Genomic DNA, 13,492 nt, shown 5'->3' with positions numbered 1-13,492 from the left:
TCACGTATCTTGGGAGGAGAGCTGACCTCTCCTCTTATATACTGTGCCTGAGCGGGCCCATAAATGACCTAGCCCACTGACCAAGAAGCTTCCGTGAGCTGTCCTAGTCCACGTGGGAGAAGTAGGTCATTCCGGACTTTGGGTCGGCGATTCAGGTGCTGCCCCGAGGATGCCGACCCGATCGGTTTGCTGGGCGTGGTGACTTGAGCCGTGTAGTGGCAAGTCGCGCGTACTTCGGGTTGGGCGCAGGGGACCAACCCATCGGGTTTCCCTATCATGATGGTTCGGGCTCGGGTCGGGGTGGTGTTCCCGACCCGCCGGGTAATTGGGCTGGACCGGGTGAGTCCGTAACAGTGCCCCCAACGCGCCAGTCTCGAGGTTTGAAGCTCGTGGCTGGGCGCGTTTGTCTTTCTCAACGAGTCGGGATGTACTCCTCTTCTCGGGAGCTCGCTGACGTCGTTCGTGTTTCTCACGCGTGGCCATCTCGTCTCTCCCTTGACGCTGTCTCCTTGGCTTCCGCGCTAGGCATTAAATGCCCATCATTTCATGATTTGAAATTTGCACGAAATGACGGATTTGCCCCTGCCTTTTGGCGCTTCTCCTCGACGGTTACGCTCTTTGGCCCCCCTTTTTTTACTTTCGCAATCCCTTCATTTCTCCACTTTTCTATTTCCTCTCCTTCTTCGAACTGCTGCTGCTTCCATTCTTCTTTTCTGCTTTGCTGCTTGTTCGCTCTTCTTCTTGCTTTGCTTGCTGCTTCATCCTTCGACTTACTTCTTCATCTCTCCCGGTACGTTGATTTTATAGTTTTCTTGTTTGTTTTTTTCTTTTTGGTATTTGTATGCTTTTCTTTGTGCGTTTTCCCTATGCATGCCTGGGTTTCTGCTTGTTTTTGCTGCTTCTTCTTTTTAGAGGTGGCGCTACTGGATTTTTTCTTAGATTTTGCTTGAGTTCTGGGTTAGCGTTGGGTTAGCGTAGGGGTTCCTAGGGGGTGATTAGGGGGGTTGCAGTTGTTTTTGCTGTTTTTACGGTTACCGACCTCTCGTGCTGACTAAGTGGTGCCCCCGTTGTAGGTATGGCTGAACGCCCCGTGCTCCCGAACTTGGCTCAGCGGCCACTGTCCGATTTTGTCGACCATTATGCCTGGGTTACTTCCGAGGTGAAGGATACCCCTTCTAAGGTCACCGGGAGAGTCTCCAAGATCTTCGCCAGGCCGGGCTCTTGTGCGGAGGAGGACCCGAGGAGGCGTTGTATCAGGTTTATGTTCCTACTGATCGGGAACGTGTCTGTCAAAAGAACCTGGCCTCTCCACGAGTTGTTGACTGGTTGTGGGTTTATAAACCTATGTTCACAACCTTGGGAGTTCGTCTTCCTTTCTCTCCTTTCGTCATGGGCTTGCTAAACCAGTGCGATGTTGCTTCGTCACAACTGCACCCGAACAGTTGGGCTGCCATTCGATGCTTCGAGATGGTTTGCGAGTATCTGGAGATCACGATCTTCGTGAACGTCTTCCTTTATCTTTTCCTTCTTACGAACCCTTCCCGAGAGGGGAAGACGAAGAAAGGATACATGTCCTTCAGGGCTCAGCAAGGTCGCCGGATCTTTGGCCTTTTTGAGGACTCTTTTCACGGTTTTAAATCTACTTTTTTCAAGGTTAGGCTAGTAGAGGGCCATCAACCCTTCTGGCTTACTGCTGAGGGGGAAAGGCAGATCCCGACTTATTGGAGCTTTGGGACGGGATCTGACTACCTAATAAAAATATCCTATAATTGGTCATGTCTATTGCTCATGTCTTTGCTTTTTGCTTGCAGTTTTCATGGATGGCGGAAAAACTACCCTAGCTGAGTTGATGAACCTCATTCAAGAGAGTGAAGGGGGTGATGAGGACTCCTTGGCAACTCCTTCGGCTAGCCATAGCCAGGAGGATGCCGGGGAAGGTGGTGGTCGGGTTGACGGGGCCGATCAAGGTCAGGTGGGGACGGCTGAAGTCCCTCCTGAGAATGCCCCGGAGAACCCCAGTGTGGAGGAGGAGGTTCCTTTTGGGGAGGATGATCTGTAGGTTGTTGGCAACCCGAAGAAGAAGAAGCAGGATTCTGGGAAGGCCCTTTCTGTTATGGAGAAGAACTTCGATGCTGGGGGTTTCATTTAGTCCCAATTGCTTCCTGGTACTGAAGAGTTCTTCCGGGAAGCCGACCTTGCGGGACAGGCGAGGTAGATTTATCGCAGTCTTCTCCGGGCTGCCGCTATTGCCAAGAAGGTGGAACCTGTCTTGGGAAATATCCATGTCATGGAAGGAAAATTCGGAACTCCCAGAAGGATCTGACGGATTCGAGGTCTCGGGAGGAGTCTCTGAAGAAAAAGTTAACTGAACAAGAGGAGAAGGCTGAGGAGGATGCCAAAGAGATCAACAGGCTGATGGAGCGTGACCTTGCCTTGATGAAGGATTTGAACGCTTCCCGTGCTGAGACTGCCACTGCTGAGAAGAAGGTCAAGGACTTGGAGGAGAAGCTAAAGTTGGCGGAGAGCTCGGCAACGACTTCTCGTCAGGAGATAGCCACCCTGAAGAAGAAAAACAAGGAGATTGCAAAGGGGGCCCGGGAGGCCGTGAAGCTGACTGAGGAGGGGGATTAAGCTTCAGGTGGCTGTGCTGGCTCCCGACCTCGATCTTTCTTGGGTTAGGGCTCTCAAGACGGTTGAGAATGGGAAGATCGTTGATATCCTCAAGCCTTGAGTTGGATACCTCTGTTCAACTTTTGTACTTCTTGCCTCGCTTCTTGTAATTCCTTGCTTTTACTCTTGGGCCTGTTTAAGGCGCCTTTTGATTGTAATGAATACTTTGGCACTTTATTTTGATTAAGCTGTTTGTGTTATTGTTTGCTTACTCGGGCCGTCGTGACTTTGCTTTCTTTATTGTTTTGCTTATCCGTCGTGGCCTTGCTTTCTTTATTGTTTGGTTTACCGTTTTATGGTATTTTCCGTTTATGTCGCTTGTTGTTTTTTACGTTGCTCGTTTTAGCTTTGGGTCCCTTCGGTTTCTGGGGTGATCAGTCCTGGGTTTCCGTTAGGTCGACCGCTCGTCATTTTTGTCGTTTTGTCGTGCTGGCGTATATCTTGCAAAAGGCAAAGTTATTGTATATGCATATGTAGAACTTAAAACAAACGGGTGATGTAATACATAATTAGAAGTAAAAGAAAATGGTAGGAATATTAAAGTGGAGGTGGGGTCGTCAAACCGTGAGGTCGCTTTTTCCTATGAGTAAAATCTTTTCAGGTTTACCATGTTCCATGTCCTCGGCACCTCGCTTCCATCCAACCTTTCTAGCTTGTATGCGCCCTTGCCGAGGACTTCCCTTACCCTGTAAGGTCCTTCTTAATTTGCGGCCAACTTGCCTTCTCCCGGGGTTGGTGGTCCTATGTCGTTGCGTCGTAAGACCAGGTCGCCTTCCCCTAGGCTTCTCTTTAGTACCTTGTCGTTGTACCTTAGGGCTATCCTTTGCTTGATTGCTGTTTCTGTCAGGTGTGCCATCTGTCTCGTTTCATCAACCAGATCTTTTTCGACTGCCTCGCTTCCTCCCCCGAGAAGTAATCTTGGACTCGGCTCCCCTATCTCGACTGGGATGACTGCGTCGACCCCGTATGTGAGTCGGAAGGGGGTTTCGCCGGTGGATGATTGGGGGGAAGTTCTGTAAGACCATAAGACCGAGGCCAGTTCGTCTGCCCATGAGCCCTTCTTTCCTTCAAGTCGTTTCTTTAGCCCTTTTAAGATGACTTTGTTGGTTGCTTCTACCTGGCCGTTGCTTTGGGGGTGCTCGACTGAGGAGAACCTTTGCTTGATTCCTAGTCCTTGAGGAATTCCTTGAACTTCTTGTCGGTGAACTGTGTCCCATTATCCGATATGACGGTTTCTGGGATTCCAAATCTGGTGACTACTTGCCTCCATATAAATTTTTGACAATTTGCTGAAGATATGCTAGAAAGTGGTTCGGCTTCCACCCATTTGGTGTAGTAGTCTATGGCTACTATCAAGTATTTTACTTGTCCTGGCTCAGGTGGGAATGGCCCTAAGAGGTCGACTCTCCATTGGGCGAAAGGTCGGGGTGCCATCATCAAGCTGAGTTCTTCAGGTGGAGCTTTGTGGAAGTTGGCATTTTCTTGGCATTTTTTGCATTTCCTGACGAACTCCTGGGCGTCCGACATCATTGTGGGCCAGTTATACCCTGCTCGGATGATCTTTCTTACGACCTTCCTCCGATATGGTGACCACAACACCCCTCACGGACTTTGCTTAGGACGTAGTCCATTTGGTCGGGGGCGTAGGCATTTGAGTAAGGGTTGGTGGAGCTCTCGTTTGTACAGCTGTCCTTGTATGATCGCATACTTGGAGGCTTCCCTTCTGGTGGCTTGTGCTGCTTTCTCATTCTTGGGAGCTTCGCCAAGCTCTAAGTATCGGAGGATAGGGTCTATCCAAGAGGGGGGGGGGTTTGGCGTTTGGGTTGCGCACAAGATGATTGCTGGTTCAGTTGCTAGTCCTTGGATTAGGGACCTGTTTCTCGTCCCGGGCTTGGTACTTGCTAGCTTGGAGAGGAGGTCGACTCGGGCGTTTCTCTCTCTAGGAACATGCTGGATTATGACTTCCTCGAAACTTTTGCATAGTTCTTTTACCTTTTCTAGGTATTTTTGTAGTAGTGTGTCCCTGGCTTGCTAGGTGCCGTTTATCTGGGATGTGACGATCTGGGAGTTACTATTAACTTCTATCCTTGACGCTCCGACCTCTTTAGCCAGGATTAACCCTCCTATCAACGCTTCGTACTTTGTCTGGTTGTTGGAGATTGGAAAATCGAACTTAATCGACTGCTCGTAAGCTACTCTTGTCGAGTTCTCGAGAATAATTCCGGACCCTCCGAATGTTTGGTTGGACGCTCCGTCAACATGGAGTTTCCACCATGTGTTCGGTATTTTCATCCGTGTGTTCGTTATTTTTCACCGTTTGTTTGGTATGTCTGGTGTCTCTTCTGTGACTTCTACTAGGAAGTCTGCCATCGTCTGAGCTTTGATTGCCTGTCTGGGCTCGTATTTCAAATCACAGCTCTATTGTCCATGCCATCATTCTTCCCGCCAGGTCGGATTTCTAGAGGAGGTTAGTAGGAACACGATCAATCTCCTACGCTTTCGTCTCGATATTTATGGATCCTGATTTTCGAGAGCTACTGCAGCAGTATGCACAAAACTCTTCCTTGTTATATTTTATTATTGTTATCTAGATTATTTTTTATTAATAATAGGCTTATTATTGTAATTATTTTTTAGTGAGAGTATATAAAAAGTACATAGTATATAAGATGTAATAACTCAACAAATATTTTTCAAAAATTTTTTTTATTTTATTACCTAGATTATTTTTTATTAATAATAGGCTTATTTTTTAGAACGATCACGTATTCTTAGAAGTACTGTTTCAGCCTTCTAGACAAGGTTAGTAGGAACAGATCAAGTTAGCACGCTTCATTCTCTCGACGTTTATAGATGCTGATTTTCAGATCTAACTGCAGCGTATGTACAAAACTCTTCCTTGTTTTTTTTATTATTGTTATCTAGATTATTTTTTATTAATAATAGGCTTATTATTGTAATTATTTTTTAGTGAGAGTACATAAAGAGTACATAGTATATAAGATGTAATAACTCAACAAATATTTTTAAAGAAAATTTTTCATTCTGTTAGCTAGATTATTTTTTTATCAATAATAGACTAACCATTGTAATTATTTTTTAGTGAGAATACATAAAGAGTACATAATATATAAAGTGTAATAACTCAACAAATATTTTTAGAAGAAAATTTTCATTCTCTTCAACAAAAAAAATTTAGGTAACCATTATTATTCTGATTTATTTTTTGAGTAAACAGTCAAATTAATCTCTAAAAAATTATAAGTTCCCAATAAAGTTTTATTAATTCATGGAAAATTATTCACATTGGATAGATTAGTTGTTCTATTGTTTTTGGTGGTCAAATAAATTTTAATAAATTATTACAAGACAATTTAGTGTCAAAAATATTATTAGTATAAAATAAATTAGTTATTTTTAAACTAATAATGGATCATTTTCACATAAATATTGTTAAGAAATTTTTAGATAATAAAAATTTATTATGATCAAAATATATAATTTAAAATGGTAAATTTTATCCAATTTTTTTTATTTTAAAGAGTACCTTACCCTTTCAAATAAAAAAGATTAGATAGAATTTACGATTAGTGAGAATACATAAAGAGTACATAATATATAAAGTGTAATAATTCAACAAATATTTTTAGAAGAAATTTTTCATTCTCTTCAACAAAAAAAATTTAGGTAACCATTATTATTCAGATTTATTTTTTGAGTAAACAGTCAAATTAATCTCTAAAAAATTATAAGTTCCCAATAAAGTTTTATTAATTCATGGAAAATTATTCACATTGGATAGATTAGTTGTTCTATTGGTTTTGGTGGTCAAATAAATTTTAATAAATTATTACAAGACAATTTAGTGTCAAAAATATTATTAGTATAAAATAAATTAGTTATTTTTAAACTAATAATGGATCATTTTCACATAAATATTGTTAAGAAATTTTTAGATAATAAAAATTTATTATGATCAAAATATATAATTTAAAATGGTAAATTTTATCCAATTTTTTTTATTTTAAAGAGTACCTTACCCTTTCAAATAAAAAAGATTAGATAGAATTTACGATTAAAATTGATTGAAAATCAATTTGAATATTTTTTTTTAATGTTGTCCATCAATTTAAATTACTAATATAAAAAAATATATATGCACACCAGAATGAGAAAGTATAAGGAGCCAATGAAAATTGTGTACAATGTGTACAATGGAGGTTTAGAAAGTATTAGAGATATAATCATTAGTGTTACATTTTTCTATTAGGTTAAGTTTTTGGGATGAGTACTTTCATGACATGGTATTAGATCTATAGATCCGAAAAGTCAAGAGTTCAATCCTTGGTGAACCCATGAAATGGATGATGTTCATTTTATTCATATACAAAAACAGAAAAAAAATATAGTAAGACAAATCAAAATGCAGGAAGACAAAATATGAGTATGTTTTACTTCTCAATGCAAGAAATAACAGAAAAACACAACATATAGGCTCTTAATTTCTCTGTTTTTGTATGGCCACAAACTCAAATTAATGTCTAAAAATGTGAAGGCAAGAAAAAATAGAATAGAAGAAGAAAATTCATATATCTAAAATGTTTTAAAAGAACTTTGATCATGAAAAACATAATTTTTTACTTCTCTCATTTTTTTTCTTTTTGTTTTTAAAATATCTTACTTCTTAATCTTTTAATCTTCAAATACAAAACTAAAACTCTCATAGTCTTTGAATATGAGAGATAGGAGACTATGTATCGTAAACAATTTGTTCAGTGACATATATAATTTGCATTATAATTAGCATTGTATGTGCTATTATCATTTGACGAAAAAATTTAACAGAGAAATAGATAAGGATCGATATGATATTTTACTTTTATTAGGAGACGAGTTGTCACTTATAAATATGATTAGAATACGTATGTGAGGTTTTATTATTTTTTGTGTGTATGTAGTATTTTTTAAAAAAAATCCTTACTCTATTTAATGGAACTCATACTATTACAAGCAGTTAAATATATATTATTTTCATTTAAAAATTAAAAAACGCTCTTCGCAATATGAGTTGGGTATTATTTTAACTCCATCCAAGCTTTAGTTTTTTGTAAATAAAAGATTATAGATGCAAATGAGAAATGAAAGTGATAGAAAGAAACAGCTAGAGAGAAAGCGATGGAAAACGATAATATAATGCAACTTGCTAATAGAAAATTCCACAGAAAAATATATAATAAAATAAAATAAAATAAAATAAAAATTAGTAAAATAAAAAAAAGGGTAAAGCAATACTCACAGAGATTCTCATTTGAGTAGTAAATTGAATTCTAAAGAATAGAATAATTAATGAATTATTATTATGCCATAAACCCTCACATATTTTGATTCAGATCTCATCTAACTCACACTTTCTATCACTTTCTCTCTCTAGATGCCACTTTCTCTCTCTTCCCAGCTTCTCCCATTCTTCTTCTTCTTCTTCGTCTGATCCTTACAAGCAAGCAACAATGGCGTCCACCAACAGCGGGAACAAGGGATCACGTTTCCCACTTCTCGCGTTCCTTCTCATCTGCCTCCTCGCTCCTCTCCTCTTCTTCTTCTTCTCGAGAGGCCTTCACAATGCTCCCGGTTCGTCAATCTCTCAAACCCCGCATTCCTAAATTCTCATTCTTTTGAAGTTATTGCGTGTGTTGTTTCTCGAATTTATTGCTTTCTATGGCCTTTGAAATTTAGATGCTATTATATTTGGTGTTTTGAGGATTGCAAGATCTGTGCTTCCCCATGGCAGTGGCATAAGGGAGAAAATAGTGCACTTTATTAGTTGTGATAATATGATGTGTGTCACTGATCTATCACTTGTTCTGTTGTTTACTGCATCATTTTGGATTTTATATATATATCCTTTTTGTAGTTTTTAGATTTCATCTGTTTTTCTCTGATTTGGTTGTTTTAGCATTCTTTACATAAGAGATTTGGAACAATGGTGATGTTGCACTTGTCTTCTGTTCTATGGATATAAGCTTATTATTATATATCATGTTCAAGGGTAAATAAAATTGATTTCTGGAGAGAACATGCTGGTTATTACTACTGAGATTTGATGATGAAGGATTCAGTGTACTTAGTAGGTTTTAAGGGCCTTAAGGCTTTAGCATGAGTGCGAACAACGATTCCCTCTGTCATTTTGTGGTCATTAGAAAGTAATTAGAAGTTTGGAAAGATATGACAAATATACTATTTTTTAAAATACTTTTATTAAATGCCCCTTTCGCCCGGGCTTGTCATAGGAGGTTTTAACAGATAAGAGTCTGTCCCTGTATTTTTCTATTCTGTATTGTATTTGTATTGATTTAAATGATTTTGTTGAGAAAGAAGAGCAGTATTTTAGTGAGACTTGGGTACTCTTTATACTGTTGTGATTTTTTTTATGGTAATATATAACGGGTAAAATATAATTAAGAGTTTAAGTATCTTTTCCCTCTATAAAGTTATAGGACTTGAAGATGGTAGACTCTGCAAGTCCTCATCTTTGTTGAATCTTTTATGTTGTGATAATTGAATGCAGTAGAATTTTTTCGATGGGAGGAGAAAACAATTGAAGGAGAATGGAAACCCGGCTAAAATCTGTTAAATATCTAAGGAAAGAGGGAAACCACACCTTAAAAGCTAGCTATTAAGGGGAAGAATCACTTTCCTTAAATACAACATCAAGTATCCTATACAACTCGATGTGAGACTTTGGGCACCCCATAATACCCAAGCCCCTAACAAAATCTCTAAGACTTTCTCTCGTCTTAAGTTTCAACATGAGTATGAGCTTAACTGGTCTAATTCACAGTCTATATATATATATATAATTATTTCATCCATATTTTGCAGATCAAGATGTTATGTCAACCGTTCCTAGTAAACAGGTAACCTCTTTTTAACTATTTTTAGGTTTATTTGTCACATAACTAAAACACATATGCCTTCTGGATGCTTCAAATTCAATTCATCTGACTTAAAAGATGCCGGCCATTGCAGGTTGCCAAATGGACAGAATGGCAGACACTGCAGGACCTTAAATTGTATTTTTCAAAAGAGGCAAGCACCAACTGCTAGATATTTTACTTTGTTTCCATATCTCACATTTCACTTTTTCCATGGAAGAGGTTACTTCTTGACTTTCTAATAAATATTATATTTTAGGCTCTTGATGTTATTGTATCGAGCACAGATGATTTGGGTCCTTTGAGTCTTGAGAATTTCAAAAAAAGTAATTTGTTACCTTCATGGAGAATCACTGGGTTAAAGACTTCAAATGCTACCTATGAGGTTAGGAACTTAGATGAAACATTCATTTTCGGTGTTGAAGATAATAACGCAGTTCTTATTTTCTTATTAATCTTTTCTCTTTCCTATTAAAGCTAAACCAACCAACAACACATGGTGTACAGGAAAAACAAGAGGCGAAGGAAGGCAGATCTTCAGGTTGTATCATATCATATTAGATAATATGCTTATATTGTATTTTAATATACTTTCTCATTCAACTTTTTTCATTGGTGTAGTTGGTCTTGATCAATGGACTCTTAGTCCTGTGCACTTATCCAGAAGGGTGAGTGTCATTCTTGAATTGTTTTATTTACTCTGTTAAATTTATAGTCCAACAATTTCACTATATAATTAATACTTTCATATAAAGTTATTCATGGCTAAATATAATAACATCAAACTTATTTTTCTCAAGTGGTGCTTCCCAAATTAAATTTGACCTGGAAAATTTACACCAATTGCCAAAATATTTCTACAGGTCGGGCTTAAAAATATATATTTTTTTAAACCTGTGGAGTGATACCTTATTTTGTACACAACAAAAAATGACAGAAATAAGCTTGTTTCATGTTCTTTGTATATGTTTTCTGCAGCACTTAATAGAGAAAAGGAAGGAAAAACGTGCTGCTAAGTTGGTGAAACTGGAGGATGAAGTAATTGTAAAACTTGAAGATTCAGCTATTGAACGCTCAAAGACAGTAGATTCAGCAGTTTTAGGTAAATACAACATGTGGAGGAAAGAAAATGACAATGAAAATGCCGATTCTACTATTCGGTTGATCCGAGACCAAATTGTTATGGCTAGAGTGTATTTGAGCCTTGCAAAGATGAAGAACAAGGTTGACCTGTACCAAGAGCTGCAAAATCGGATTGGAGAGAGTCAGCATGATTTAGGTGAGGCAACTACTGATGCTGATCTACCTAAAAGGTAAGGAGCTACATGTAATTTTTCTCCATGCAGTATCCCTATCTGTATATGTATTCCTTATCCCCGTTTGTTGGCTTAACTAATCCAATGTTTGATTTTTGCTAGTGCACATGAAAAAATCAAAGCTATGGGTCAAGTCCTGTCTAAAGCAAAAGATCAATTGTATGACTGCAAGTTGGTCACTGGGAAATTGAGGGCAATGCTACAAACAGCTGATGAGCAAGTTAGGGGCCTGAAAAAGCAAAGTACATTCCTCAGTCAGTTGGCTGCCAAGACCATACCTGATGGAATCCACTGCTTATCGATGCGCCTTACCATTGATTATTACCTCCTTTCTCCTGAAAAGAGAAAGTTTCCTAAGAGTGAGAATTTGGAGAATCCTAATCTTTATCATTATGCCCTTTTCTCGGACAATGTCTTGGCTGCATCAGTGGTTGTCAACTCAGCTATTATGAATGCAAAGGTGACTGAGTGTCTTTTGCCATTCCATTGATGTGCGCATCTTCCATGTCCTATCTTTTAATAGATGATGAACAATTTGTATATACTATGCATATTAGTGTATAATAAGTAAAAGTATTATATCTATGATTTGATAAATTTTATTCTTAAACCTTGGGTTGTCTCACTTTGTTTTCTTTAACGTTGCAGGATCCTTCAAAGCATGTTTTTCATCTCGTTACTGATAAGCTAAATTTCGGAGCCATGAACATGTGGTTTTTGTTGAACCCTCCTGGAAAAGCTACTATCCATGTTGAAAATGTTGATGAATTTAAGTGGTTGAATTCATCTTACTGCCCTGTCTTGAGGCAGCTCGAATCTGCAACAATGAAAGAGTATTATTTCAAGGCAGGCCATCCAACATCCGGTGGTTCCTCTAATCTGAAGTACAGAAACCCGAAATATCTCTCAATGCTCAACCATCTTAGGTTCTATCTTCCGCAAGTTTATCCAAAATTGGATAAGATTCTTTTTCTTGATGATGACATTATTGTCCAGAAGGATTTGACAGGATTATGGGCCGTGAATCTTCATGGAAAAGTAAATGGTGCCGTTGAAACATGTGGGGAGAGTTTTCACCGTTTCGACAAGTATCTTAACTTTTCAAATCCTCATATTGCGAAAAATTTTGATCCCAATGCCTGTGGTTGGGCTTATGGAATGAACATGTTTGATTTAAAGGAGTGGAAAAAGAAGGATATTACCGGCATATATCACAAGTGGCAGAATATGGTGAGAACTGTAACACAAACATTGGTTTATATCGTGTCTCAAATATATGACTCCTTTTCTTGAATAAGCGTCCTTTAAAGTTTTAGTAATCACATACTAAGAAATTAAGAATACACAACTATAAAAAAGAATTATATTGTTTGGATAGAGTTGACCTACTTAGTAAATTGTATAAAACTTATTTCAAGTTATTTTTGGCTTAATTGACGCTTAGGTAGTAGCAATTTAGCACAAATGATCTTTCACTAACCCTTTTCTTTTCCTGTTTGATTCCAGAATGAAGATAGGGTGTTATGGAAGCTGGGGACATTACCTCCAGGTCTAATGACATTCTATGGATTGACGCATCCACTAAACAAATCATGGCACGTACTTGGTTTAGGTTACAATCCAAGTGTAGATAAATCTGAGATCGACAATGCTGCAGTTATTCACTACAATGGTAATATGAAGCCATGGCTAGAGATAGCCATGACAAAATACCGGTCGTATTGGACCAAATATGTCAAGTATGATCATCCCTATCTTAGAAACTGTAAGCTAACTGAATGATCCTGATAACTAAGTATAGGGAGCACCCTTTTTCCCCCCCTCATCCCTTTACACTTTCTAGCTTTGGCAATTTCAATTTGAAGTGCCTTACTAGAATGATCAAAATTTGTCTTGGAAGGGATATGGTCATTGCTTGTGTTGTATTTACCCCTATATCTCTTTCCCACTTCATTGATATTTGTTCTTCTTTTTTGGCCTTAACATTCATTTAATTTGTTCACACTACCCTCACTAGTTTCAAATGCAAGGTACATAAAACAGTATACCTTGTTTACCAGAAATTAGAGAAAAAAAGCTCTTCATTGTACAATACTTCCGATGCTAAAGACTGGACCACAAATTGAATAACAATTTTTGTGTATTCTTTCAATAATAGCTTTCTTGTTTCTGTTCTAAGAAACTCTATCTCATGTTTCCATATATGCTGATATAGTGATATGTGATGTAACATTTTTCAAATGTTGGCCTAAACATGAATTGTGTGTGCAAGAATTTTTTATAATTATACATGTAGTATTTATTATGTTGATTTAACAATTGGAATTAGTTTTATGTAAGAGGTTGTATTTGTTAATCCTTTGATGAATATCTACAAAAACCAGCTATTTGTTTGTGATCTACTTAAGTGTTGTCACTAATGTCTCAACGATTACAGAGTGAGACTCGCATGATGTACAGAGAGATAAAATAATTATTTATATTAAAAATATATTGTAGAACATTTATTTGATGATTTATATAGAATTCTATATAATTATTTAACTAAAATGTAATACAAATTAAAATATAGTT

At 37.9% G+C, this 13,492-nt stretch overlaps 1 protein-coding gene across 1 annotated transcript; it reads left to right on the top strand.

Annotated features, from left to right (window-relative positions):
• Positions 1 to 7,948: 7,948 nt before the first annotated feature.
• Positions 7,949 to 13,100, top strand: LOC112743962 (polygalacturonate 4-alpha-galacturonosyltransferase). Its single transcript, XM_025793406.3, has 10 exons — positions 7,949 to 8,298; positions 9,550 to 9,584; positions 9,697 to 9,756; positions 9,862 to 9,987; positions 10,080 to 10,143; positions 10,224 to 10,270; positions 10,581 to 10,915; positions 11,021 to 11,378; positions 11,567 to 12,148; positions 12,425 to 13,100. Exons 1-10 carry the CDS (start codon positions 8,178 to 8,180, stop codon positions 12,698 to 12,700), a joined length of 2,004 nt encoding a protein of 667 aa, XP_025649191.1. The 5' UTR covers positions 7,949 to 8,177; the 3' UTR covers positions 12,701 to 13,100.
• The last annotated feature ends 392 nt before the right edge of the window (positions 13,101 to 13,492 follow it).

Source organism: Arachis hypogaea, chromosome 14 (genome assembly GCF_003086295.3).
Source record: "Arachis hypogaea cultivar Tifrunner chromosome 14, arahy.Tifrunner.gnm2.J5K5, whole genome shotgun sequence".
Lineage (NCBI taxonomy): Eukaryota > Viridiplantae > Streptophyta > Magnoliopsida > Fabales > Fabaceae > Arachis > Arachis hypogaea.
This window is presented reverse-complemented; position numbering and strand designations above follow the sequence as displayed.

Bases quoted from the DNA above. Each gene is read 5' to 3' on its own strand.
- LOC112743962 (XM_025793406.3), top strand. From the start codon at position 8,178: ATGGCGTCCACCAACAGCGGGAACAAGGGATCACGTTTCCCACTTCTC. The intron at 9,585-9,696 runs GTAACCTCTTTT...CGGCCATTGCAG, and splicing joins CAACCGTTCCTAGTAAACAG to GTTGCCAAATGGACAGAATG. The intron at 10,916-11,020 runs GTAAGGAGCTAC...GATTTTTGCTAG, and splicing joins GATGCTGATCTACCTAAAAG to TGCACATGAAAAAATCAAAG.